Source organism: Penicillium cosmopolitanum (genome assembly GCF_028827165.1).
Source record: "Penicillium cosmopolitanum strain IBT 29677 chromosome Unknown utg000012l:1.0-3308103.0:1.0-3310761.0, whole genome shotgun sequence".
Classification (NCBI taxonomy): Eukaryota; Fungi; Ascomycota; class Eurotiomycetes; order Eurotiales; family Aspergillaceae; genus Penicillium; species Penicillium cosmopolitanum.
Window position 1 is genome coordinate 1,415,722 of NW_026622682.1, and position 27,606 is coordinate 1,443,327.

General features: G+C 49.5%; 11 protein-coding genes across 11 annotated transcripts; 5 read left to right on the top strand and 6 right to left on the bottom strand.

Moving 5' to 3' along the window:
* Positions 1-17: 17 nt before the first annotated feature.
* Positions 18-2,542, bottom strand: N7509_013272 (Zn(II)2Cys6 transcription factor; the record flags this gene model as incomplete). The annotated part of the gene is made up of 5 exons (XM_056637909.1): positions 18-1,128; positions 1,265-1,908; positions 1,963-2,191; positions 2,260-2,333; positions 2,393-2,542. The coding sequence occupies 5 exons, from the start codon at positions 2,540-2,542 to the stop codon at positions 18-20; spliced, it is 2,208 nt and encodes a 735-aa protein (XP_056481416.1).
* A 3,761-nt stretch (positions 2,543-6,303) lies between these two features.
* Positions 6,304-7,421, bottom strand: N7509_013273 (putative cyclase; the record flags this gene model as incomplete). Its single annotated transcript, XM_056637910.1, has 4 exons — positions 6,304-6,466; positions 6,543-7,082; positions 7,152-7,237; positions 7,314-7,421. 4 exons carry the CDS (start codon positions 7,419-7,421, stop codon positions 6,304-6,306), a joined length of 897 nt encoding a protein of 298 aa, XP_056481417.1.
* Positions 7,422-8,081: 660 nt separating this feature from the next.
* Positions 8,082-9,659, top strand: N7509_013274 (uncharacterized protein; the record flags this gene model as incomplete). Its single annotated transcript, XM_056637911.1, has 1 exon — positions 8,082-9,659. One exon carries the CDS (start codon positions 8,082-8,084, stop codon positions 9,657-9,659), a length of 1,578 nt encoding a protein of 525 aa, XP_056481418.1.
* A 959-nt stretch (positions 9,660-10,618) lies between these two features.
* On the bottom strand, positions 10,619-12,940 carry N7509_013275 (protein kinase COQ8; the record flags this gene model as incomplete). The annotated part of the gene is made up of 1 exon (XM_056637912.1): positions 10,619-12,940. One exon carries the CDS (start codon positions 12,938-12,940, stop codon positions 10,619-10,621), a length of 2,322 nt encoding a protein of 773 aa, XP_056481419.1.
* A 390-nt stretch (positions 12,941-13,330) lies between these two features.
* Positions 13,331-14,329, top strand: N7509_013276 (urease accessory protein UreF; the record flags this gene model as incomplete). Its single annotated transcript, XM_056637913.1, has 1 exon — positions 13,331-14,329. One exon carries the CDS (start codon positions 13,331-13,333, stop codon positions 14,327-14,329), a length of 999 nt encoding a protein of 332 aa, XP_056481420.1.
* A 700-nt stretch (positions 14,330-15,029) lies between these two features.
* Positions 15,030-17,524, bottom strand: N7509_013277 (E3 ubiquitin-protein ligase BRE1; the record flags this gene model as incomplete). Its single annotated transcript, XM_056637914.1, has 6 exons — positions 15,030-15,203; positions 15,274-16,344; positions 16,401-16,948; positions 17,034-17,082; positions 17,150-17,293; positions 17,393-17,524. The coding sequence occupies 6 exons, from the start codon at positions 17,522-17,524 to the stop codon at positions 15,030-15,032; spliced, it is 2,118 nt and encodes a 705-aa protein (XP_056481421.1).
* A 474-nt stretch (positions 17,525-17,998) lies between these two features.
* N7509_013278 (transcription factor TFIIIB subunit BDP1) lies at positions 17,999-19,806 on the top strand (the record flags this gene model as incomplete). Its single annotated transcript, XM_056637915.1, has 2 exons — positions 17,999-18,352; positions 18,547-19,806. The coding sequence occupies 2 exons, from the start codon at positions 17,999-18,001 to the stop codon at positions 19,804-19,806; spliced, it is 1,614 nt and encodes a 537-aa protein (XP_056481422.1).
* A 222-nt stretch (positions 19,807-20,028) lies between these two features.
* N7509_013279 (DUF1183 domain protein) lies at positions 20,029-20,928 on the bottom strand (the record flags this gene model as incomplete). Its single annotated transcript, XM_056637916.1, has 1 exon — positions 20,029-20,928. The coding sequence occupies one exon, from the start codon at positions 20,926-20,928 to the stop codon at positions 20,029-20,031; it is 900 nt and encodes a 299-aa protein (XP_056481423.1).
* Positions 20,929-21,273: 345 nt separating this feature from the next.
* mmm1 (ERMES complex subunit MMM1) lies at positions 21,274-22,869 on the top strand (the record flags this gene model as incomplete). The annotated part of the gene is made up of 4 exons (XM_056637917.1): positions 21,274-21,289; positions 21,351-21,384; positions 21,449-22,346; positions 22,369-22,869. The coding sequence occupies 4 exons, from the start codon at positions 21,274-21,276 to the stop codon at positions 22,867-22,869; spliced, it is 1,449 nt and encodes a 482-aa protein (XP_056481424.1).
* A 506-nt stretch (positions 22,870-23,375) lies between these two features.
* On the bottom strand, positions 23,376-24,106 carry N7509_013281 (acireductone dioxygenase (Ni2+-requiring); the record flags this gene model as incomplete). Its single annotated transcript, XM_056637918.1, has 4 exons — positions 23,376-23,507; positions 23,574-23,801; positions 23,848-23,946; positions 24,077-24,106. The coding sequence occupies 4 exons, from the start codon at positions 24,104-24,106 to the stop codon at positions 23,376-23,378; spliced, it is 489 nt and encodes a 162-aa protein (XP_056481425.1).
* Positions 24,107-24,389: 283 nt separating this feature from the next.
* Positions 24,390-26,522, top strand: N7509_013282 (tRNA modification protein MTO1; the record flags this gene model as incomplete). The annotated part of the gene is made up of 2 exons (XM_056637919.1): positions 24,390-24,493; positions 24,566-26,522. The coding sequence occupies 2 exons, from the start codon at positions 24,390-24,392 to the stop codon at positions 26,520-26,522; spliced, it is 2,061 nt and encodes a 686-aa protein (XP_056481426.1).
* Between the last annotated feature and the right edge of the window lie 1,084 nt (positions 26,523-27,606).

Consider the following 27,606-nt stretch of genomic DNA (forward strand, 5'->3'; position numbering starts at 1 on the left):
TAGAAATTGTAGAGAAATCAATACGAAATAAGTTTTAAGAGAGGCATACCTTGCTGCACCGACTCTAGTGCATGGTCAATTCCCGAATAAAATGATGAAACGGGAACATCTTGAGCAAGATCAGGGTTCATCCCTGCGTGATCGTTGGGTGGAAGTTGGGATCTATATTCGGGTTCAATGACGCTTGATGGCGGCCCTGATTCCTCCTGGCCTCCACGCGAGAGCGTTTGATTAAATCGACGGATCATAGGAAACTGCATATTTTCAGATGGTTGAAAGTCGTCAGGCTCATGTGATTGGTCTGGTGGTCCGCCCATCGGATTGGGACTGTTCAATTCTAGAGACGGATTCTTTAGCAATGACTGCATTTCCTGTTTGAAAATTAGCTGGAACAGCCCTTCAAGGACCCTGACCGTCTGAGATGGAACTATGGATGATGCAGCGAGTGTTTTTTGTAATAAAATTGAGTTCGCGACACCTCTTTTGGCACCGCAAGATTGTTCTGAGCCAGGGTCAGACAGCGCCACCATTGCCAAAGTGACACCCGCAGTAAAATTTTGTATAGCAATGTATGCTGCTGCATGAGTGGTTTGGGCTACAATGAGAAGTTTGGCATATCGTGGTAGTATGCTGCAGGTGCGGCGAGCACAGTGCTTGCATTGTTCAAAACTTGTTCGGCGCGCGTCGGACACGCTCAAGCCGGAAAAAGCAGGTAAGCGGCGAGTACATCGAATAAAAGGGCGATGTAGAATTATTTGGATGTTATCATAGGCCAACTGAAGGGCCAGCGCCTGCAGTTGAAATAGTTGGCAGACGTCAGCCTCGGCGCTTGTCAAACTTCCCATGTCTAATTCAACATTGTGCTCCAGCCTTAACTCCAGAGGTAGTTGGTCAAACCACTCCACCAGCTTGGAGTTGATTTCTGCGGCTTGGTTAATTGCAACCTCCGAACTAGAGACATGCACATTATGAATATTGCCAATGACGGGGGCTGCAAGAGAGTATAGATCGAATTTATGCCGTTGGTATGAGCCCAGTGTGACCGGCGCTGGAGAATGGTTCGCAGGGCTCTCAATCGAATTCAACAATGGATGAACAGTTGAGATGTCATCCATATCTTGTGGCACGCTTACAGCGCAAAAAGAGTTATTAATCAAGGATGGCCGACCATAGGTCATTGAAGCGAACCTGATAGATGATTAGTTAGAGTATGATGGCCAAGCACTGGGATTTTAAGCACCTGTCGAGGACATATAGAGCCCACCAAGTTCGCTTGCGGACTTCAAGAACAATCTCAGTTGCCGGGCCCCAAAGACTTTCCTTATGTAGGCTCTGTGCCTGCGCACTGTGGATCCCCGCACCAAGTATAGGCAATGCTAAGTTTGGCTTGCCATTGTAGAGGTAGTAGGTGCTCAGCAAAATGCATAATTGAACACATTCTACGCCTCCAGTGTCCAAAACATCGAAATAGTGTAATCGAATCTGCTTGAGCATATCTCTCTGGAGCGAGGATAGCTCTTCTTTGGATATGTCAACTTTCGAGCGTTCTTCGTCAGAGGCATATCTTGCCCCTATGGTAAGGACCATCAGAATCAACACTGCTGTATTCCGCTGCTGCACAGTTATGTGTTGATTACTAATGATGTGCCTATACTCGTGTTCAAACGAAGGCTTATAGAAAAGCATCATGAACCAATGCACGGACCTCCAGTAGGACTGGAGCAAGAAGTCACAAACTGGGCGGGATGGAAGAACTAGCCCAGGAAAGTGTGAAGAAAGGCTAGTCTTTCCATCATCTTCCCTGTCGCCAGCTATGTGACTATGCGAGAAAGTCCCACCGGGAAGGGCGGACGTATTGCTGTGTGTTGTGGGTGAAATGACTGATCCCTGATCGTGCAGGTGAAAAAGCTAGCAGAGGTTAATATAAAAAAGGGGGGGTTTTAGCGGAAAACAGCAAATTACCTCATCAGTCAATTCCACTGCAGATGCTTGGACATATCTATGTGGCTGCTGGAGAGGCTCAGGTTGCTCGCAGGTGTCCGAGGGGATATCTGTCCGAGCCCTGTTCAACGACCTGAGAGGAGTATCGAGAGCTCGAGAGCTTGGCCTTGAGGTTGCGGGTAAATCGGACTGTATGTGCTGTACGCTTCTGCGCCGCCCATGCATGTTTTTTGCTGATCTTTTAGACTTTCTACAAGTCATGAATCAGTATTTTCTTTACAATACCCGGGTCATGCTGGTCTGTGACAAACAACGTACCGCAATGGAGCTGATGTTGTCTCACAGAGAAAGCCAGACCGGAGGCATAGAGAGCATGGCTTTTCAACATCACACTGGAAGGAAATCTGTCATTAATCAGGTACCCTTAGAATATTCTATCTGCTGTCTCTACCTTGAGTTTCTGCCTACGACAGCGGTCGCAGGCATGTCGACGGCTGCCCAACGATTTGAGTTGCAGTTGCGCACGTCTTGTGCGTGAAAAGGGCCGATCTTGCGCTCCACGTGAAGACGCTCCGGACCCCGGAGTATCAGGATCTTGCATGTTGCAAAGGTGGCACGCGACGCGTGAAGTGGAGTTAACGTGCATGTATGTAGTTGCAGTTCCCCCAAGATCTTTCTCGTATTACTAATGTGACCACCACGCCTTATGTAATCTACAGACACGACCTGACTATCATTTACTTACTTGCGCTTACAATCTTGTAAGCACAGGTATAAGCTTATTTAGATACCATATTGCATTAGCAGTGCTTGGCAGAACGATATTGACCCGTGGGCGATCAAAGATCAAACTCTAGCATATGATAGGACGAACTTTGCATCTTCTTTGATTTTGATTGGATACTTTCAGATCTCTCTATAAAAACTCACTTACCATTCTATGGTCACCTACTACTAGGATGAAGACCTTTTCGGGGGTTGATGCCATACTATTCTCGCCAGATTAGGTAGCAATAACCGGAAGTAAGACCCGCTATTCGCATGACCAAACACTTGCTCCTGGGAGCGTCACAATGTTACATCTTCAAGATAGCCGAATAAAAATAATCTGTCTGTTCGGGCGAGATATTATCATAGGCTCCTGGGAGCTTAAATCTGACCGATACTGCCTTGTCTTAATGAACATAGACTGAACAAGGCTCCCCACACCGATGCCCCTTCTTTAAACAATGAGTAAAAGTGAGTTTAACACTAATATATAGCCTTATTTCTCTCACTAATACTTCTTCGGATGGAAGGACCTCTACCCAGGCCAATCACCGCCCGTTTATGCCATGTATTTTAAGCACTTACAGTGAATCCTTGGCTATCATAACCAAAAGCATAATTAAACGTACTTGAACAACTTCTTCCATCGAGACAAGCGAAAGGTGCCGAATAACCTCAACACCCATAATTACCCTCAGACCACATACCTAGATGGCTGCCTCCATAATCTAGTAGTCCGACCTGCATTGCAATAAGAGCGACATCCAAGGACAAAAGGACTGCCCTTATCCAGTATAAGATTAGAACCAGCGTCAAGTGCCCCCAAAAAAACAAAGCAACCTGCTCATGCCGGTGATAATGACAATCAAGTCTGACACATACATGTTTAAGTATGTTAAAAATGTTGAGGGAAAGCTATACCGGTGCTCTCCGCTTCGGAAAACCCACCGCTGCTTATTAATTCACTGGTAGAATTGATTTTGGCGGCTAAGTCGACTTCTTGATGAGAACACAATATACCTTAAGGTTTGTCAGCTCACTAGATCGAGTTTGCTTTGCACATGGCGAGAAAAAGGAACGTTGATGTTAGCAGCAGCAGTAATGTAGAACTTACAGTGCATGTATGATTCCAGGGAATATCACCTAACAAGGTGAGCAAGATGTTGATGCAAAAGTCTGCTCCACATCCTCTTCGTAACAGCACCGCAAGAGGTGGGATAAAAACAGCGATTATACCGAGGCAGATGTCTCTGATCGAAAGCGGTCAGATAAATTGACATTTGATCATGCGTATAGTGTTCATAAGTCAATCTTCCTACTCACGACGCTGTGACGGCCATTTTCAATGTCCCGAACAATTGTAATCTCCCTTAAGTCTGAATGCAGTCTCGGGATATGAGAGATTATATTAATGAAACGAAAGATCTGGGTTTGAGTAGCCGCCATGATTTTCAATCCAGGAATTGTGACGAAGATACATAGTCGATGACGTAACTACTGTGCACGCTCGAAGGTATGGAGAGTCGGGTAGCATGGCTAAGGTATTATCATTTATAGCTGAAAGAGATAAATAGCTATTTAGGTAAATGTTTGCCAGAGAAAAATCTATCTAACTAAATGACTACTTACTATCTTCGTAGTCGATGCGCCGGATTCACATAAGTTTACCAAAATAACTCGCGGGTACGACCGTTGAAGATGTTGATTTGAACACTGTTATTTGAGCACATTGATGGCGCATAATGTAGTGATTAAAACAGAACGAACTTGGCTTTTTATCAACGGGCTCCAAACTGTGGCACGGGAAAATAAGTTGAGGCGTTCAGAATCAACCTTAGATAGCGCGCCTTCTCACTGTTGAATAAAAAGCGGAAAAGTAAATATTGTCAGTGGAACAAGGGCGGTCATGAAAAATAAAACACGATGTTTGACCCGTCAACGTTCAAGCAAATTCAAGTGCGTTCGTTCAGGCAAGTTTCACCATTAGCAGTTTCACCAACACCGTTTGACGAGATCCGAATTAAACGGTCATTTTGGTGGTTTCGGTTGAACCCCACCCACATCTTGCTGCCTTGGGCCATCGGTCACATGGAGTTCCGGGTCTTATTAGAGTCTACATCGAAAAGGAGAACCGTAAAGTTGCCATGGAATCGACATTGCGGGATGTCGGTATTTGTGATAAATTCTCAAATGTTGTTGATTATCGAACATGACTTAGAATAAAGATTTAATGGCATCTTTACTATGCATTCGCATTGCTATATATTTTTGCCTAGTATCTGTGGTGTGCTGGATCGTGGGCTTCGTCTGGTCGTCTGTGCGAGTCTACTCATGCCACCTCGGACTACCATGAGCCTTAGACGTTTAGTAGACGGGGATGCCTTTCAATCTTCTCAATCTTTTCTCTCGGCGGTCTAATGATGGTTTACAAGAAGCCAGGTGTTAGGGCTACGGCGCGGACAACGGATGAAGGTCATTAGATAAGGGCTATGGCAGGGGCCGTGAAATCCGAGAACTTTTTATGCTATGGCCGAGACTCGAAAGGTACTAAATACATCTTTTGCTTCAAGGTACCATCCTAGATAACCCAGCTACTTGGACCTCGACAGAATTCTCCTATTCTTCCAATACTTCCAATGTCCAAATTGGTGGTGGTCGAATGAGATTGAGCACGCTTGGGTGGACAGGTTACTAAAGTAAAGATGCAATTTTGGGGATAAAACAGATGCCAGAGCCTCCTCAAGTACATCCAGCAAGCTATCCATTCTAATCTTGACTTTCTCGTAATGCTCCCGTGTAACCAATGGGTTGCTGAAAACATCTTCAACGCCTAAAGGCTTGCCGTCGGCACCAGCGGATGTCCGAGTCTCCGGTGAATGTGTTCGGTGTTGTATTCGCATTCGCTTTGGACAATTTAGGAATTATCTATCGGAATGAGGGCTAAAGGTGTGAGGATACTGTGAAAAGCCGGCCCGGGGGTATTCCTCAATTGCTCTCCCCAACCGAAGGAGTTGGAGTTGTCCACAATCTTTGTCCTTCCGCGCAAAGCCATGTTAGTCTGTGAGAAGGTGTAGTAATGGTGAATCATATGTTTTAGATGTTTGAGGTTGGCATGCCTTTTATGAGATAGCTTCTTTGTCTTCTTCATATCTTTGCCACTCTCCTCCACCACCTATTAATACCATAATTATCTACCTCTATCCCACCCTTCATCATCATACAAGTGCTTCACATCACCAGCACCATCCAGGCTGTCAGAATACGGCTTACAGCATTTAAACAAAAATCGTTGTGGACTAATTGATTCAGTGAACGTTGACTAGTGTTTGCATAGTTTTATAGGCTTAAGTACACATATTTTTGAAAATTTTACCCTGTTTGCCCACGAGAAACATTCTGGAGATCAAAGAATCGCAAGTGCGTTACCTAGGCTCGCGACCCCACCTGAGAAAGACAGATGTGTGAGTATCTCTGTTGACGGAAAAACGACATTGAGGCCTACCTGTAATATTGATCGGTGCGCTTGTAAACATAAATGAATACTTATTATTCTGCTCACATTGAACCGACAGAGCCTGCAATGTTTAATGAGCATCATAAAGAGAATAATGGACGGAGGTGCAATTTTACCTCTAGGTCAAACATCTCGCCGATCATAACTCCCCAGCAAGCAAGGAGATACTCATGCAGATACCAGCTTTGGGAAGATGGCCATACTTCAAAGGAGGGAGCGTCGCCTGCAACTGCAGCAAAATAACTAATTACTCACTTGGATATTAGCACATCTTCAGAGATAAGGCATTGTGATACGGTAGAGGAAAGGGGAAACTCACGAGTCGTGGAGCCACGTCTTCATTTCTTCCGACTGCTCGACTCCAGCCAATGTAGGAATGGAGGCGGCAGACCTCTTAAGTTTGGCCGGGTCCGACTTCTGCAGCTGATGGTATCGCGACACGTAACCACTTCGGATGATCAAGATATCTCCCTTCTGAAATCGGGTGCCTTGATAGTTCGCGCAGGACAGAAGCTCATTCAAGGTAATCGCGTGGCTGGTCAATGGATCGTACGGTTTGTTGAACTTTTGCGAATAGCGATAATAGTCGAGAAACACGCCGCGACCTACTATGCCGCGACGGGAAATAACATGCATCCCACACCGATTCGTGAGCATCACATCCTTCGGACTCAGGTTATTGTAGAGAAATCCGTGGGTAAGATGGCCGAAATGTCGAAACCCATCCCACTGACTTCCAGATTGGATGTTCATCTCAAGTGTGTCATCGAATATACAATCACTGGAGGGATTTGGCAGAATCTTGAACTTGCATGGTGAACGATCGAAGTTTGGGTGAGCAGGAAGCTCCATGTTCCAGCTAAAAACAGTGTTAAGTATTTTCTTTTGAATCAATTGGAGAGAGCAATGTGTTTATGTGACAACATACTTGAGCGAAACAACGCATCCACTCTGAACTTCTTCTTTGACTACTTTACTGATAAGCTTCTCAGTCAGAAGATTTAGCCGGCCAACCTGTCCAAGGATAAATTCCAGTAGAAGTCAGCTTCGAGAGAGAGTTAGAAAGCGGATTTGGACTTTTGCATGATACCTCGTCGTTCGGACCCCATATCCAAGCGACCTCGGGACAAATTGCATTGGCATTGAGCTCTCTCAGCTCCTTGAGTGAGGGAAGGAAGATATTGTCTTGGTCGGCCATCATGGGGCAAAGTAATTCCTATTGAACAGCCATGTGGTAAAGGAATATCCCTGCTTAAAACCCCTAGTGGGCCGCAAATCTTCACAGAAAAACGAAACCCCGCAATTGAACGCCGGTGATGTTGTCCACCGGAACTTCCATATATGTAATATTTATGAATTTGACCGGAAAGGTCTCCCCACTGTTGCCTGTGCATTGATACTCCAAGTGAGGATGATTATTGGAAGTTGCGGAAAGGGCACACCTCGCCACGGGATAGAGTTTGGGCCGGGCATAGAAAAGAAGCACACAAATAAAGACAATTTGGTGTTGATCAACGTCTTGCCACGGGTCCGGAGAGCGAGCACAGACAAAATTGTTATATCCGGGCTCCGGTGGACATGCGCATAACGGGTTCCCCGCATATTCCTGCAGCTGAATCCCCAGATCTGCCTGGGGTTTACCTGAATGGAACGTGGGAAATATTCAAGTTGGAGCAAAACTCAATACCAAACTCAATAGCTGGTTTGTGATGCACGTCTCGCCCAGAACTGGATTAACTGGAGCCACATAAATAAGGCTGCTAACGCCTTACCTCTGCTACTGCGAACTTTTTGTAATCAATCCACCGGGCTCTTTTTTTTGCATCTACTTAGCAACACTTGATCTCTCTACTAGATCATGCTTCACAAAATCGTTGTGAATGCCTACAATCTTTGGCTCGTGGTCTTCGTATCCATTGGCACCATTGCAAGTGCTTACGGTCTGGCCATTATTGGATCCACCGTCGGGCAGCCCAATTTCTACGCATACTTCAACTTGCCTACACAGGGCGAGCCAGGATATGAGCACACCACCAACACGATCGGCGCCCTCAATGGTATAAACTCGGCCGGGGCAATCTTAGGATGCCTGGGACAGGCCTGGACAGCAGACTTTTTTGGTCGCAAGCGGACCATGCAATTTGGATGCGCTATCTTGATAATTGGCGGCGCACTATGTGCAGGTGCGGTAAACATGGACATGTTTCTTGCAGGTCGCTTTATCGCGGGCGTGGGAGCTGCCACCCTGGCTTGCATTGTGCCGATTTACCAGGCTGAGGTTTCGACAGCTGAGACTCGCGGTGCAATGGTCTGCGTTACTGGGATTATGTACGCCGTCGGATATAGCTTGGCAGGCTGGCTTGGATTCGCTTGCTATTACATGAAAGCGACCAGCCCGTACGCAGCATTCGCCTGGCGGTTCCCACTGGCCTTCCAAATTACCTTTCCTCTAGTTGTCCTTGCAGGAAGTTCATTTATTCCCTTCTCTCCTCGCTGGTTATTACAACAAGGGCGGCGAGACGAGGCTTTTGAGATCGTCCGTCGTTTGCACAAAGTGCCGGACGATCCCAACGACGCGAGAGCTAAACAAGAATTCCTTTTGATGGAGAGGCAGTTTGAGCACGATCGTTCGATGGTAATCCGTCCTTTCGAGATCTTTCGAACTCCTGCCAACCGCCGAAGAGTCCTTACAGCCTTCTTACTTATGGCTGGAGACCAATTCCTGGGCATTTATGTTATTGCCAACTACGGTGTCATTATCTATGGCTACCTTGGTTTCACCGGCGGAATCCCGCTGCTCCTCAATGCTTGCTGGACAACTTTTACCTTATTTGGCAACACCTGGACTGCCTTTTACTTGGATCGTGTGGGTCGTCGGACCTGTTTGCTTCTTGGGTCGATTGGCTGCACTGTATCTGCAATTTTCCTTTGTGCTCTGTCAGCAGAATACTTAGGCACAAGTATGAAGTCAGGATTGCAAGCCGCAGTTTTCTTTACATTCTTCTACATCTTCTGGTGGTGCTTTTTCATGGATGCGACGCAGTATGTCTACGTGACAGAAATCTTTCCGAATCATCTGCGGTCCCAGGGGGTGGCTATCGGTCTCAGCACCTTCTATCTCACCTCTGAAGTCACACTAGTTGCTGCACCAGTGGCCCTCAACACAATCGGATGGAAGTTTTATCTCGTTTTAATTATTCCATCCGTCTTCTATATCGCGGCCATTTATTTCCTCTTCCCAGAAACCAAGGGCCGCACCTTGGAGGAGATTGGTGCCCTTTTTGGCGATGCCGAGAATGTCGCGTCCCGTTGGTACGATACCACTGAGGAGGAACGCGAGAAGATTGCGCGTGAGGCATTGTCCGAGGCCACGGGTAGCAGTCCTGACGAGGAGCCAAAACCAGCTGCGGTTCATGCCGAGTCGCTCAGTGAATAGGGTGCGGCTTAATCCTCACCTGCCCAGGTGTGGATACAAGCGCATACAAGGATATCCTCACTAGTTTTGGTTTAAATAATGTTTTGTTTAGCTATTATTTAGCAACATCTTTTATATTGAAGCAATATTAAATTTCTATTTATATAGTGTATTATAGACACTCAGCATGCCTATTAAGCCGAACCCCCTCCCCCCAACAACAAAAAGCAGCGTGCTATTGAGGCTTATAAAGCTGCTTATGCCCAAAAGCCAACTTTATCGATTCGAAGCCAATACATTGAAAACAATACAAATAGCTTTAAAATTGAACAAGCCACCGACAAAGAACAGATGCGCTTGGGACTAGTATATTTAATTACGCCCTATACGTGCTCCACTGTGAGTAGGGCATGCTTCTCAACTTGAAAGCTCGCAAGTGCAAAGGCTTGTTATAAGGAGGTTAGGCTTGGTACTGATTATGTGGACTAGTTCATTTTCAGTCTCGCCAGAATTTCTCTCTTCTTATATCGCTTTCGCTCATCTGTATGGCTATCAAATGCGATTGATCACGCTCTCTTGGACAATTTGGACGGGTAAAGAAGCATTTGTTGAGATTCAAACCGGTGCTACCTATCACTGCGTTGATCACTCCAAGTTGCGGACTACCACATTCCACGAAGCAACTTGGAACTTAGAACACTATGTACTTCGAAATGTGTTCCCTACTGCTGGGCTTTTATTAGTCAATCGATCCTATCAACTTTGGAAGTCAGGATCTAGCATATTTATCCTATGATTCGTAAAACTGGATGTTAAAAATACAACTTGGAACTTACACTAATTAACGTAGTGCGTTCCAAGGTCCGCTGTTTACATCTATTTTATATCGTACATCCAATCCATCCAATACACACTCCAAGATCCAAAATCCAACATCTAGAATCTAGAATCTAAAAGCCAGGGCGAGGGCTAGACCTCCTTCACCTCTTCCCATCCCCATCAACCTCCGCCTTTCTAACAATCTCCCTAAACAACTCCTTACAAGGAACCCGACTCCCAAGTCTAGCACAAAGCAAAAAAGCCCCACTCAACTTCCGATGCAAACTATAAGTCTCCTCAGGAGGCGGACTTAGCCGTTCCCTAAGCATAACAGGAATCAAAGCCCTAACCCGATCAGTAATAGTCTGATCTCTAAAATCATAAACATCCTCAGAAGTTTCCATAAACGGCTCCGCAATAATCACCAACGAAGAAACATGCGCATCGGCCATGACCTCCGACTCATAACCCGTAAGATATCCCATCTCAGTACTGAGTTTCTTACAAGAGTCGCGATCATTTTTCGACGCGGCGATCAGCGTGCGCACGTACGTACTGATGAATTCGGCCGGGTATTCACGACTAGCGCCGAAGTCGAGTAATTCGAGTCGATTTGTGGACGTGTTGTATAGGAAATTCGTCCAATTGGGATCCGTTTGCATGTAGCGGAATTCCGCAATTTCACGCAGACAAAGGCGCATTAGTTGCGTGCCTATCCAGTCTCGTTGGTTTTGGGTGAAATCTTGGATTTTGGTTACGGCTACGCCGTCTAGCATTTCCATTGTTAGGACTTGTTTGCCTGAGGCTTCGGGGTAGATCTCTGGAACGACGAAGACGGGGTCATTGGCGAGTAAAGTGCGGAAGCGAGTGGCGGCCTCAGCTTCGCGGATATAATCGCATTCCCATGCGAGTTCTGTGCGGGCGTTGGCGATTGTTTTGTCCAGGTACAAACCGCGGGGGAGGAGGCGGGAGGCTGTCAGCAGGATTGAGAGATTGTTCAGGTCTGAGTCAATCGAGTCGGCGACGCCGGGATACTGGACCTTCACGGCGACGGGTTTACCGGTGGATTTGAGGACGGCGGAGTGAACTTGGCCGATTGATGCGGCGGCCATGGGGATCTCGTTGAAAGAGGAGAAGAGGTCTCGCCAGTTCGGGCCCAAGTTATCAGCTAATACCTTGTCACGCTGGGACGCGGGCATGTAGTCTGCGCGGTCTTGGACGCGTTGAAGGACCTGCTGGATGGGCTCGGGGAGCATGTTTGAGTCTTGGATACTGAGCATTTGGCCTAGTTTGAGAGCTGCGCCGCGCATTTTAGATAGCTTGGCGACCATTCGTTCTGTGTTCCCCGCACTGAACATGATTGATGAACCGTTGTCTTGGCTGCCTGTTGCTCGGCGGAGGGTCTCGCCGACGGCGCCAAATGCCATTGAGGTGGCTAGCCCGCCATACTGCCACATTCGAGCAAATCGAGAGGATGGCACGCGAGACTCCATCATCTGATAAGGGACGGCCTGGGCCTTTTCTCCGATCGCCTCTCCCAGGCCTTCGGGGGTGGGTGTCGCAGCATCCGGGACGACGGTGACGGGTTCGGTGGTAGTAGTGCGATATCCAGCAGCGTCTAATTCCTGCAATAATTCCGGGATCTCATGGGCCTCGAGTCTCTGGTTCTGGCTCTCGGCCTCTGCAGGTTTGGTTGGTGCAGCAGGTTTCGCAGTAGGCTTCGCAGGAATCCAATCTCGTTTCGGCTTCGGCTTGCCCGCTAGCATACGTGAGACTCTCGGACTATGGAATAGACCTTCGACCATTCCATCCGGGATCTCATTCTGGTGTGACTCCACCTCCGCCGATGCCGACTTTTCCGGGCGCTCGGCGGAATGAAACAGATCGGCATTCAGCCCTTCGCCGACACTAGCTTGAACTTGGACCGTGCCAGACGCCTTGGGCAGCTTTACTCGGGGGAGTCCGGATAAATCGGAATTAGACGAGGTCTGGCGCGAAGGTTCGTAAAAGACATCTTGTTGTTGGCTGACGTTCAGGCCACTAGGTGTCTGTGTCTGAGTTTCGGTGCCGGTGTATTGGGCGGCAGAAGCCGGAATCTGAAATTGAGCTTCAGCCTCAGGCTGCGAGTTCAAGGTTCGAGTGGCTGCATCGGCATTCTCAGGGGTTGAGTTTGAGGTTGAGGTTGCAGTGGAGGAATGGGGGTTGGGGGAGGAGTTGGCCGAAGCTTCGGGGGATGCGGTGCTCGGCGATGACGGCGAAGGAGCAGAGGGAGTCGGTGGCGAGTCGTCGAACCGACGAGCCAAAGCGGCCGCGGCTTGTGCGGTCAAGATCAACCCATCCGTTTGGGCTTTGATACCCTTGGTAAGGGAGGAAGTGCGAGTATAGACATCGAGCTGGCGTTGGCGAATACCTAGATGTTTAAGAGCGATGGTCTTGGAGACATTGAGGAACTGGACAGTGTCCAGCAGACGCCTGCCTGACATGGTTGGATGAGAGGATATAATTGAAGGTCCGATGTGGAGCAGTGCATGAAGGGCAGAATAGGGCGGTAGATAGGGAGTTCGATGGAGGGAAAGAATCGAGTAATGCAATCGAATAAGACAATGTAAAAGTGGGTCAAGTGGGTGAATTGGGTGAATAATGAGGGTGACTGTCCATGAGTGTGGTGGTTGATAGAGAATCCGCCGGGGCACGCGGCATTCTCCGTCGACTCCACTTGGCCTCGCCCGAGATATTCCTCTTCCTACATAATTACGACTATAATAGCTCACCTGCCTCCATTTTCACTCTTTTCCTTCAATTATCTCTACACATACACATACACATACACATACACCTACCTACACATATATTCACACATCCACACCCATACAATGCTCTTCGAAGACCGCCCACAGGACCTCGAGTCCGAAATCGCCCAGCTAGAAGCCCGCCTGCACGACATGCGCGCACAGCTAGACATCTCCACATATCCCACACCACCATCCTCACACCCAGACAAATCCTGGACAATGCCCTACACCAACAATAATAAGACTACCAATAATACCACCACCACAACCTCCAAGAAGGAGCAATTATTCCGCCCATCCTCAGTCCGCGCCTCCTCACTACACGCCCTCCTCCTCCTCTCAGACTCCGCCTTACCACTAGGCTCATTCGCCTACTCCAGCGGTCTTGAATCCTACCTCGCACACAACAAACCATCCCGCCGCACAAACCCAGTAACATCCTTCCACCATTTCCTCAAATTATCAATCGCCTCTATCGCAAGCACATCTCTCCCCTACGTGCTTGCCGGCTACCGCCGTCCCGAAACACTAGATACCCTCGACAACGACCTAGACGCCTCAACACCGTGTATCGTCGCGCAGCGCGCGAGTGTCGCTCAAGGGCGTGCCTTGATCGGGGTTTGGGAACGTGCTTTCCGCGTTAGCTTTGCCACACCTGAGCAAACCTCTTCCTCCTCTGATGCTGGCGTCACAACGGCTATCAAAGCCATTGATGAATTCTCCTCCGCACTCAAATCTTCCTTCGAAGACGTGGATGAATACGACCTCGGACCACGAGGTCACTTCGCTCCGTTGTGGGGCGTAGCCTGTCGGGCAATGGGACTGGATCTCCAACAAACAGCGTATACATTTGTGCTCAACCATGCGAAGGCTGTTCTAAGTGCGGCGGTGCGGGCGTCTGTGATGGGACCGTATCAGGCGCAGAATATCCTTGCTAGTCAGAGTTTGCAGGATACTATCATGGGGCGGATTGAGAGGGAGTGGAATACTGAGCCTGAGGAGGCGGGGCAGGTTGTTCCTGCGTTGGATTTGTGGGTTGGGAGGCATGAGTTGCTTTATAGTCGGATTTTCAACTCTTGAAGGGGGAATTGTGAAATATAATATAAATAAACGAATAAATTGACATGTACGAATATGAATAAGAATATCTTGGAACTTGAATCTTGCTATTACTGTGTTGTATTGTATTGTATGCATTGCTTTCGCTTCGCATTCATCGTATCCTAATTCTCATCATCATCCTCATTCTGAGACTCAGAACAACCCTAAACCAAAAGTAATCCTACATAACAGAGATCTAGAGCCACCTACTCTCTTCCAAGACATCAAAACACCGCGACGCCTCTAGAGAGTTCCGAGGATTAATCCAAGAACAGAACACTGACAGACACACAGAGATTCACACGCACACACAACCCGCTTACACAGCGCCCCAGCACCTTGCAAGCGAAGCAATGAAATGAGATAACAAAACCACCGATGCGTCGATCTAGATGCGATCGCATGAATTTTGAACAGAAACAGAAAGAGGAACACAAAGAGAATCAGACAGAAACAGAGCTCACATGACTCGTCAAACGCCGGTCCAGCCCATATCCCAGGAAAGAAGAAAACCAACCAACACCGCACCATGGACCTGTCCGAAAGTGACCACTAAATAAAAATAGAAAAGAAAAGAAGAATGGGTAGAAGAGAAGAAGAAAAAAAAAAAGAAGAAAAGGGGAAACAAAAAGGGTGGGATATAATACACGAATGAGAATTTTGGGAGAATAAGGGAAAATCACAGAGTAACATGCATGTGGTCATTGCTTCCGAACGACTTGTTACAATTGGGACATTTGCGTGAGCGCGATGTAAGGCGCTCTTCCACACAATCCTTGCAAAATACATGACCACAAGTTTTGATCACCGTGTTCTTGAAGTTCCGTCGGCAGACCGTGCATAATGCAAGTGACTAGATTAAGGTTAGCGGACCCATCAGCCAAGAAGTTAAGGTTATTTAGTGCAGCCATCGTGAAACTCACTCTTAACATTTCATACTCCGAAGAGCTGTTGCCCAAACTCTTGCCCTTCCAGTTCTCGAGACTCTTCTTGGTGTCTGAAAGAGTTTGTTTGAGACCCGCAATTTCGATCTCGGCTTGTCGTAAAGCGGATGATTTCTCCCCGAGAGTCGAGTCCTTCGAGGTCGACAGGGTCTTCAGTTCGACAATTTGGTTCTTCAGTCCATCTGCAACAATATCCCGCTCGGTCAATTGCTGCTGGATGACACGGTGCTTTTCAAGTGTGGAATTTAAGGACTCCTTGGTCTCGCTGACTTGCTTATCCATATTAGACAGCAATGACCGTGTGACGGCTTCCGACTCCTTCAGTTGGGAGACAATGTCCGAGGTCTTGTGGTTTTGCGCTCGAAGCGTGCGAACTTCAGCCTCGCGGGCTTCTTTGCTCTTCATCGCAGCGAAATACTTCTGATCCGCCTTGGCTTTCTCGGCCTTGAGACGATTGATCTTCTCCTCCCACGCACCAAGATCAGCAACCTTCTGCGATGCCAGTGTCGCATTCTTCTTATAAGCCGTTTGCATGGAAGTCAACTCGGTGTTGAGCATGGAATACTGGCGTTCTAAGCTGGTGTACTTGGAACGAAGCTCCTCCACCGGCATGTCCGTCAAATTTTCCGCAGCCTTGGCTCCGTCAATTTGCAGTCGCAATCGCTCGATCTCTGATTCCAGGGCTGTAATTCGGGCTTCACGGGCGTCCGCTAACTCTTGCAGTTTTGTGCCAGTGGATTTCTCTTGATCCTGGGCGGCCTTTCGGATGTTTTGGTCGGCCAGTAGTTCATCACGGGCATTTCGTATCCGCGCTAAATCGGTTTCGGCTCTCATTAACTGGGCTTCCTTCTCCGCAATGGCGCTTTGGAATTCTTCCTCCATCTCAATTTTGTATGCTGCCCTTTCCGAGCGAAGCTTTTCAGCTTCCTCGCGCAGTTGAGTATTTGTTGCCTCCAGGTTGTTGATGCGCTTTACCACATCATCATGTTGTGATCGGATTTGTTTGAAAAGGTCGGTATGGGCGTAGTCGTCGTTGGTAAGCTTAGATGACTAGGAATGTTTAGTCAGTGGGAGTTTCAAAAGGGTCTAGCTGGCAAGGAGCCTACCTTGATCTTCTGCTCGTTAAGCTGGCCGAGTAAAGTAGTGTTCTCCGCCTCGAGCTTTTGCAGCTGCTCCTTCTGTTTCTCAGAGACCACAGTGAGGCGCGTATTAGTTTCTTCCAATTCGGCACTGCGGTCTCCGACAGGAGTTCCACCGTTCGCGGGAGATGACTCTTCACGCTTCGCCTGGGAAGCTTCAGTGTTCGGCCGTGAGCCACCCAAAATGTATTGTTTTTCAAGCTTGGCGACTGTCACGCTCCTCGCCCGATCAAGTTTCTTTTCCGCAACCATGTATCGTAGTGATGCTGCTTCGAGGCTTTCTTCAGCTTGTTGCTTGTCGGCTAGAGCTTTCTCGAGGTTGGCGATTGTCACCTTCTCCTCGGCGAGCTTCTTGGCCAGTTGGCTCTGCAGATCTGCCATGTCTGAAGACACATCTGCCGATTTCGACGGTAAATGAGAAATAATGTCGCGGATATCATCTGATCGTGTTTTCAAATGCGCCTCAAAACTTTCCATATCTTCAAACTGCAAGGAGCTCTTGAAAGAGGGTTCTGCTTATATTGTCAATAATGGTTCCAAACATGCGTATGCGTTTGCGTTTGTGGCGACGCTCACGCCGAGTAAAATGGGACCACTAACCTTTCGCAACCCCTTCAGACCCAAGAATTATTTTCATCTCGTCGATTAACTTTTCTCTTGTCAGTTACTCAAATTCTCATATGGAAAGAGTGCCAAGGCTGGCACATCTCACATACCTGCTTGTACCAGGAATCGATGACCCGCAAGTGACTATCATGATACTTGGCTGCTTTTGACATTTCATTCACACGCGATTCCAACGACTGCTTGTCTCGCTTGAATTCCTGCATCTGCCGTAAAATCGCATCTTTTTGAAATCGCTATCAGGGAGGGGTATATCGTCAGCGCTGTGATGGATATGAATGTTAAAGACACCCTTGGGTCTTCAACTTTGAGCAGGATAGGGGCCCACGACATACCTCAAGATCATCTTTCCACGGCATATCGGCATCAGGGTGAGGTTTGCTCCCACCGTTCACGGTGGTTGCTTGCTTCTTTAATGGCGGGGCGGAGTCATTGTTGTCCGCGGCGGGCCTCTTCCGGTCTTCCATTTTCACGAGACCGGACTCTGAAGACAAGACGGGGGGGTTCGGCGGCCGGCATCAGTGGCTAGACTGACATGAGAGGGGGGGGGTTATCGTCACCACCGAACCGTCCGTCAGAAGAATCAAGGTACCGCGACCGTGTCCAATTCTGACAAAGACGAGCCCTGGACGAGATTGAAGGGGAAATATGTCACAATTAAGGTGTTATTTGGAGTGGGAAAGAGAGTCCAAGGGCGTGGTGTGAAGGGGCGGGGGGAGATGTGGTCAAGATTGAAGAAGGAGAGCGTTGAGAATTCCTCCTGGCTTTGCCTTCGCGACCGCACTGCTCACGTGACCTCCCGTTCACCCACCTCGCCCGCTTCGGGTGACTTTTCACATCTGAGAATCTTCAACCTAACAGTGTCGCCGCTCAGCGACGGACAGCAATGAAGTCCTTCTCGAGTTCTGCGATCAGTATGTCCTTCTGTGATTGTGATTGTGATGGAGAATCCCGTGCTAACGCTCTCTGTTATAGACAAGTCGGGCAAAAAGTTCGCCCCAAAGGCGCCCGTTCGCCGCGGTGCGCCTGCGCCTGCGCCCACTGCACCTTCAAGACGACCCAGCGCAGTCCAACAGGCTCAAGCAGCCCAAGCAGCGCAAACTTTACAACAAGAACGCGAAACCAGAGGCTCTGTTGGCTCTGTTGCAGCTCCATCTATTACCTCTGCCTCTGTGGAGCCCGAACAACCGGCGATCCCTGAAACCACCCCACCAGTTGCAGTTGCAGCTGCAGCTACACCTTCTCAAGAGCATCAGCCAGCTCCCTCACAATCCAAAACCGCAATTCCTATCCCCGTCCCAAGCGCAAAGCCTCTATCGCGACTCCTGCCACTCGAGAACCGAATATCATTCCTACCCCCGCATCTGATGTTCCGCCTTCCCCCCCCACTTCGGCAGTTGAGCCCCATCTCGAATCGGAGATATTTCCTTCGATCGAGCATGATCTCGAACTGTCTACTGCCCGTGGCGCCTCCACCGCGTCTGTACAGTTTTCAGATGATGCCATAGCTCCACACGAACCTGCTTCACCCCGCTCGACTGTCGTCCAACCCTCCGCAGCCGCCTCTGCGCCCGCGCCCGTCCCTTCCTTCAACCCAGTCGAATACCGGCCGACAAAGTATGCAAAGAAAACCTCAGAGATCACCAAGTCCCGGCAAAAGAGCCAGTCTCAAGTGAGTACGTCGGTTGGTCCCACCATTGACGGGACTAGTGAGACACCGGGAGGGTCGTTGGCGCCGTCTACCCCCGATCCGAGCCAGGCGGGGAAGAAAACCAAGAAACGACAACGATCAAAGACCGGCGCGTCTGATGCCGAGGGTACTGAAAAGGCAAAACGTGCTCGTCGAAAGCGTGAACCCACGCCGGACGATGCGGAGACTGTGGAAATTTTGCCCAACGTGATGAAGATGTCGGAGCTCTGCAAAGATCTCAAGACCGGAAAAAAGTCAAAGCGAGAGGTCGAACTACGACGATTGGAGCAGGTTGAATTGGAAACCAAGCAAAAAGCGCAGGAGGAAGCAGCGTCAACCACCGGAACTCCCGTGAAGGCCAAAGCGCCAGAAGGGGAGCAGCCCTCCGAACCCGCCAAACCCGCTGCCGGCCCAGTCATGCGTATTGTCAACGGAGAGATTGTTCTCGACACTGCGTCGCTGGAAGTTGATCGTCACGCCGATGCTGCCCGAGAAGCGGGCGATCTAGAAGACGTGGTGGAGAACCAACTTACTCGCAAGGTCAACCAAGCGACCTATGGCAAACGATCCAAGACCGAAAGCTGGGACGAAGAAATGACAGATCTATTCTACCGTGGCCTTCGCATGTTTGGCACCGACTTCATGGTTATCAGCAACATGTTTCCCGGCCGGTCTCGTCGACAGATCAAGCTTAAATTCAACAATGAGGAGCGTCGCGACCCGCAAAGAATCAAAGACACCCTTCTTGGCCCACGAGAGGTCATCGATATAGAAGAATACTCCGCAATGACCAACCAGACCTATGACGACCCCAAGCTCATTCAACAGGAACTGGATGAAGAAAAGAGAGTGATTGAGGAGCAGCACGAGAAGGAAAAGCAGCTTCACGAAGAAATGTTGCGCAATCCGACTGGAGGTGGAGGTGAAGAGGATTCCAAGGGCGACAAGGGCAAGGGCACTGCCAAAGGCAAGCGGAACAGCAGGAAACAAGCTGCCAAGAATGCCGGTGGTGGTACCGAAGAAGTTCTGGGCTCTATTGACGAGATCCCGGCCTTTTAATCAATTCATCTCATGGTTGTACACTGGAGTCTACATTGCATAGATACGGGGTTCTTTTTGATTCTGGGGTTTATGGCGTTTTGGGATCGGGAATGATACACACAGGTAGTTCAAGTTCTATCTCAGGTTTTTTTCGAGTCAGTCTCTTTTTATTCACTTTACCAAGAATTCTATCTTGTTATTTTGCTCCCAGCAAGTGCTATCATTACCATCCCTGACCACCTATCTGCGCCGAGTAGATCCAAACCCTGTCCCCGACGTAGTCGTCGAGAATTGCGGCGTCGCTGCACGTCGCGAACTCCCTTCTCCAGAATCACTAAACCTCGAAGAATCTCGCTGACTCGAGCGACGGGCACTGTTCCGTCCCATCTGATATCCCGCCGCCCCACCAGCCCCAAGACCAGACCAAAAACCAGGTCTCCATCCTTGACTCTGCGATCCAGAAGAACAGTCACTACTACTGTAAGGTGGCGGTGGTCCCCCTGGATAGAACCCATCGTCCCCTCCACCACCACCTCCCCATCCCCATCGTCGTCGTCGTCGCGGCTCTCTAGGTATCGGCGTATCACCCCAACAAGCCGCAGCAACGATGAAAACAAAAACGCCAATAAAAAGCACCCAAAACACAATCGAGACCATAGTTGTAGTCTTATTCGAATCAGAACCGCGATAAACATCCTTCCCAAATCTCTCCTCACCCTCATCCGTCAATAGCATCCGATACTCAACACCACAACTCCCCTTCAATACCCAAGGATCATCGGAATTCCGATACCCCTCACAGATAACATCTGTAGAACCGAGTTTGAATTCAGAAGGGAGGGACGCGGTACATGTCCACTGGATATCTTCCTCGTCGTAATCATAGCCTTCGTTTTTGCAGCGCATTGTTTCGATCTCGTATAGTTTGCAGATCTTCTCGTGGCCGATACATTTTAGTTGAGGGGCGGCGGAGACGCGGCGAGATGTGGTCATGCGATTTGTTCGGAGGGTTAATGCTTGGACGTTGGAGAGGAGGATTGCTCCTTTGCCTGGTGGTTGGTTTGGTTTGGCGCATGTTGTTGGGGTTGCTAGGAGGAGTGAGGCGAGAGCTGCTACCAGCGCTGTGCCTAGGTTGCGCATGGTGGTGGTGGCGGTGGTGATGGGCTTCGTTAGGTGGAGGAAGCTAGAGGAAGCTATCGCATCACAGTGAAAGAGTGGGTAAAGTGGTGGAAATAAGGAAATAAGAACAGGGTCAGACTGGAGGGCAGAATCCGGAAAGGACAGTCTGTCAACAAAAGCCAGTTATAGTTTCTCCGTCAAGTAACTGGAATGAGTTGGAGTTGTCCAGTGGGAGATCAGCAAAGGCAGTTCGGCCAAGGTTGGAAAGATCCACCCAGTCCACCCGAGGCCGAAAGTTGACTTCAACCCTCAACTTCAACCTCAACTCCTCTCATGAGGATGGGCGATTGACGAACTCCTTAACCAATGGCGCTTCCACAAAGTACGTTCTTTCCTGCTATCATAACTTGCATTGACTACCTACTGATACCTTGGTTTCCCAGCTGAGCTGCCCGTCCCGGTTGCGCCGCAATCCTCGTATGTCCAAGCGGAAGCCCCGAGCGAGGAGATGATCTAAAGCTAACCTCAGCTTCCCTTCTAGCCTTTCTTTCACGCAGGGATTTTTGCTTGGCCAGCTGTCGGTAGTACTACTCATCGGTGCCTTCATCAAATTCTTCATCTTCGGCGAAGCACCACCACCCCCATCGCGCGGCCTGTCCAATCGCACAACCCACCGCCGCTACAGCTCAGTCTACAACACGACCCAAGACCAAAAGACACTCCGAGAGAAGCCATCGAACTCCAACGTCCTCCGTCCAGTCCCAGCATCCTCCACAAACACCCGCTCCATCCTCCGAAAGACATACTACAGCGCCATCCCTACCAACCCCGCCAAACATGGCCGCCATCGAATGCACCACTCCTCCCACCAGCCCGAATCGCTGGACTGGTTCAACGTCCTGATCGCTCAAACAATAGCGCAATACAGACAAACAGCATACTCACTCAAGGACTCACCCACCGCCTCAATCCTAAGCTCCCTAAACGCAGCAATGAACAACCCAGAAAAGAAACCCTCCTTCATCGACAAAATCACCGTGACAGACATCTCACTCGGCGAAGAATTCCCCATCTTCAGCAATTGCCGCATCATCGCCGTTGACGACCCCACAAACGCCGACGGTGGAAGACTCCAAGCCCTCCTGGACGTCGACCTAAGCGACGACAATCTATCCATCGCAGTAGAAACCCAATTAGTCCTCAACTACCCGAAAGCCCGCTCGGCCATTCTCCCCGTTGCACTCTCCGTATCCGTCGTGCGATTCTCGGGAACATTATGCATTTCGCTTATTCCCGCCTCAACCGACCCAGTCGGCCTTCACACACCAGCAACATCGCCAGGGCCAAATCAAGATCAAGAACGAGAACCCTTCCCCGGTTCTCCAGGCTCAACCGAATCCCGCGATACGAATTCACAAAAGAGTAGTCCCAAGAGCAATGTTGCCTTCTCATTCTTACCAGACTACCGTCTCGACCTCTCCGTCCGCTCCCCTAATCGGTTCCCGCAGTCGTCTCCAGGACGTGCCAAAGGTAGCCCAACTCGTCGAAGCGCGCGTCCACGCCTGGTTCGAGGAGCGCGTTGTCGAGCCCCGGGTACAAGTCGTCGGTCTTCCGGATCTATGGCCTCGCATGGGGAGAACGGGCGTGCGTACTGGCGAGGACTCGGATGCCGGGTCTACTGCGCCGCCGCGCAGTGCGGGGTCGGCGGAGGGACCGATGCGATTCGATGATCGTGAGCGTGAAGCGGAGGGCTTGAGGTTTCGAGGACCTTTGGATCCGAGGTTAGGCTTGGGGGGTCTTGGTGGTGGGTCGAGGAGTAGTAGTTTTAATCTGGATATGGGTGGATTGCGGAGTGCTAGTATGACTCGTCAGGATAGTGCTGGGGCTGGGAGTGATCGGTTTGAAATGCCTGGTGGGTTACCGGCGGGGACTCCTACGGGAACTCCTACGCCTAGAGATTGATGTGATGTGATGTGATGTGGTGTGGTGACTCGACTCGACTCGACTTGGACGAGTATCACGTCTGGAGAAGAAGGTGATCATGATCTAATTCCCATGTAATGCCAATGCCTACGGATAGCATTGGGTGAAATGGTTCAAACTATATTTAAGAATAAGCAATGAACTGATTTAGTTTCCAGTTACCATTTATCAGACGACGTTAAAGTTCTCACGATCCTTGCTAGTTGCCGCGAAGAATTGCTTCACGTCCCATCACTCGGTCAGGGTCGGTAGTATGTAGGACGGGTATTGCCAATGTGGGTTTATGTTGTGATCATTCTTACAAGTGTGTTCTTTTATCTAGAAAGTGAAAGTGAAAGTGAAAGTGAAACTGTATAAAGATAATAGATACTAGGACACCCTATCCTATTGTCTATTGAAAGCCGTCAATCATTATGTATTTCCAAGATTTAATTTCCGCGAATCAAGACTCAACCAGCCACTGGAAAATCGAAATCTAATATACTTTACACAGCAGCAGCAGGCTGCAGAACAGTATCCACATAGGTCTTGCGATGAGGGTTAACATCGACCTCAGCACCCCGATTCAGCGGTGTCCACTTAGGCTCGTCTTGGAAGAGACGCATTGCCTTGACGTACTATAAGCCAGTCAGTCACTCAGTCACTCAGCGGGTATTTAACTCCAGCATGGGGCAATTGCATACGTTCTGCTCATTCGTCGTAAACCGATGATAAATCCCAGCAGGCAAGATAATCATATCATCCTTATTCAAACAAATCCGAATCCACTCATCCTCCTGTCCCCGAACATCAAAGTATCCCTCCCCATCAAGGATATACCGAATCTCCTCATCCTCATGCAGATGCTCCGCGAAGAACATCTTCACCTTCTCCTCGTAGATATCGCCCATCGTCGCTGGCGATACGCAGACCTGGTCGCGGTTCTTGTACCCGCGCGCTGAGGCTAGGGGTATCCACCGCCTCGAGTGTCGGGCAGTGGTGGTAGAGAACGCCTAGGTTGGCGAGGACTTCTTCGGAGACGGCGCGGCCGGAATCATGGGGCTCGCGTTGATCGCCCTGTGTCGTGGAAAAGATTGTGTTAGTACAGTACTGTTCGTGTTGCGTCATCGGATGGTGGGGAAAGAGGGGAGGAATGAAATGAAATGCGCAGCAGGCATGGAATTGAATGAGATCGGTGGAATCTTACCGGCTTGTTGTCGTACCAGTATGCGCGCATGGTGGATATGTATAAGAATGATGATTCTGCGAGAGGGGTTTGGAAGTAAGTGGAGGAATCCTATTGCTCGGGGGTGAGATGAGATTATATTCGCAACGCTGAACATCTGCGGCCCCGCAATTGGCTCGGCCGATGGTGCAAGTTGGATTATGTCATCCACGATACGGCCGTACCTTATCCCACGTGACCCTTCAATATTTTTATCTTATCGGGGCCTTTCATCCCGGCCTTACGGGGCACGCCTCAATTTGCAACGCTTTCGTTCAAACTCACGCCTTTCGCGATGGCCTTTCGAGCGCGTTCAGTCGTTCTTTTGCGCCGACGCATTGGAATTCCTTTGTCGGTTGGCAGACCTCGTGGGCTCGCGACTGTCGCCAACGGCACGCAGTGCGTAACTTCTTTCCCCTTGAACATGCATGCACATCCCATGGAACACTGCTAACCAAACCCATCAAATAGACCCTACGATGTCGTCGTAATTGGAGGCGGTCATGCTGGATCAGAGGCATGTGCTGCTGCAGCTCGATCAGGCGCACATACTGCGCTCGTGACGCCCTCGCTCTCAAATATCGGCGTATGCTCTTGCAATCCCAGTTTCGGCGGAATTGGAAAGGGAACGATGATCCGCGAGGTCGATGCTATGGATGGTGTTGCGGGAAGAATAATCGATAAGGCCGGTGTTATGTTTCGAGTATTGAATCGTTCCAAGGGCCCCGCTGTGTGGGGACCGCGTGCGCAGATCGACCGTGATCTATACAGGAAACATATGACGGATGAATTGGTCAATACGCCAGGTCTCAATATTGTGGAGGGCAAGGTTGCGGATATTGTTGTTTCGAAGGAAGGTGTTGAACATACACCCGGTGTCCAGGGCAAGATTGTCGGTGTTCGCTTGGAATCTGGAGAAGTTATTCCCACGGGTCGTGTGGTTATCACCACTGGCACATTCCTTGGTGGTGAGATTCATATTGGCTTGAAGACTTTTCCTTCAGGTCGTATGGGTGAAGCACCGACCTATGGCCTGAGCAAGTCTCTCCGTGACGCGGGTTTCCAACTCGGCCGGTTGAAGACCGGAACACCTCCGCGATTGGACATGAAGTCGATTGATTTTTCGGCCTTGGAGGTACAGAGGGGAGACTCGCCTCCTATGCCATTCTCCTACCTCAATGAAACTGTCGACGTCGGTGACGAAGGACAGCTGAATTGCTGGATGACACATACCAACGAGGCATCTCACGAGATCATCCGCGCCAACCTGGACAAGTCGGTGCATATTAGAGAGACTGTCCGGGGACCGCGATACTGCCCATCCTTGGAATCGAAAATCATGCGGTTCAAGGATAAAGAGCGGCACCAAATTTGGCTCGAGCCGGAAGGGTTTGCGCCGAATGAAGTGATTTACCCCAATGGTATCTCGATGACAGTTCCCGAAGATGCGCAATACGCTATGTTGCGAACTGTTCGCGGTCTTGAAAATGTCAAGATGCTCCAACCAGGCTACGGAGTGGAATACGACTACATCGACCCTCGAAATCTACGTGCAACGCTGGAAACAAAGCTGATTAGCGGTCTGTACCTGGCTGGCCAGATCAACGGCACAACAGGGTACGAGGAAGCAGCTGGGCAGGGTGTCATTGCCGGCACAAATGCGGGTCTGGAATCGCAAAACCGCGCCCCGATGACTCTTACTCGATCTGACGGCTTCATTGGAATTATGATCGACGATCTCATCACAAAGGGAGTGTCCGAGCCGTATCGAATGTTCACCACGCGCAGCGAATACCGCATTTCGACACGCTCTGATAATGCCGACTTGCGATTAACCCGCATGGCTCGTGATGCAGGCGTTATTTCAGACCGTCGTTGGAGCGCATTCACAGATACAGAAGCGCAAATCGAAGAATTGCAATCTCTTCTCGAAAATACCAAACTTTCCTCAACAGCTTGGTCCCGTAAGGGCTTCAAGGTTCGCGCGGATACTTCTATCCGCTCTGCGCTCGAAATTCTCTGTCTGGATGGAGCGAACATTGATACTCTGATCCCGCACATTGAATCCTCGGCGGCATACACAGCTTCATCATTTGCGCCTGAAATTCGAACTCGCGTCGCTATCGAGGGTCGCTATGCCCCCTACCTGAAACGACAGGAGAAAATGGCTCAGCGTTTCCAACAAGATGAGAATCTACTCTTACCTGCTGATCTTGACTACAATCTGATCAATGGTATCAGTAACGAGGAAAAGCAGGCGCTGGAGCGTGTCCGTCCTTCGAGCGTTGGTATGGCGCGTCGGATTGAAGGTGTCACGCCGGCTGGTGCACTTCGACTTCTGATGCATGTGCGGAGAGGTAGTGGATTCACCAAGGAGATTCCTAGCGATGACCCTGCCATGGCCGAGGTGTTGCGCTCATCTCCTTAGCCCGGGTGGGTAGTGGAGGTTATGGTTGTGGTTTGCATTTTGTGATTCGAGCGAGCAAAAATGGCGTTGATATGTACATTACAAGGGCTCAACCAAAGCTGATTCAAGTTCTATTCTGGCATGTACTTATACTTATATTTATATTCATACCTGTCCCATATAATAATGACCCAAATACATTAAAAGAGACAATCTCGATTCAGACATTCATTCAAACTATCATTCTTGTGTAGAACGAAACAGACATATATAAAATCCGCCATGGTGAAAGGGGCTGGCTCATCGTAAACATCCAGAGAAGAGCTGAAAAAGCCCTAAGAAGCCCTGTCTATGCCAGGGTGTCGACGCAGTAACTAACCACTAACTACGTGTCCAACAACCAACCAACAAAACAAGCAGGAAACTAAATCCATCCAACCTAAACAACTCTCCAACACTACCCCTACCCCTAAACTATTGTAGGTCATCTACTCGCCACGGAATACTACTAGACTCCTCTTTCCTTTCCTTCCCTTCCCTCCAGCCCCTAGCCCCCAAATCCAATCCAGGAACCCACCAACACGAACCCAACCGTCAAAAGCAAATAAAACCCAAACCCCGTATTCCAACGCCCACACGCGAAACCCAAAGCCCGAGCCCGAGCCCGAGTCCAAGCCCAAGCGCCAGCCCCCCCTCTTCGGCCCCCAAATCAAATCCAATCCACATTTCATTCCCCGCAAGCCCGACACGCGAGGGTCAGCGAGGGGGAGTCGGCATGCATAGCGTGGCGTGGACAGGATAGGACAGGACAGGACAGGACAGGTCGTGTGAATGCGCGCGCCCCCTTCCATTCCCATCCAGTCCCATCCAGTCCGTCCCAACACTACGGGACGAACGCAAGGGATTGCCGATCTTGACGAGACAGGGATGTGATGCCCGACTCCGTACCCCGTACATACTGTGTTTTCGATGTCGATGATGCGGTAGTTACTCACTACTCCATCCAGTATGAGGCAGGGCGGATAGGTAGGGCGCTATTGGTTCGATTGCTGTGATTGTTGGGGTTGGGGTTGGGGTTGGTTTGGTGGTCATGGCGGCGTGGCCA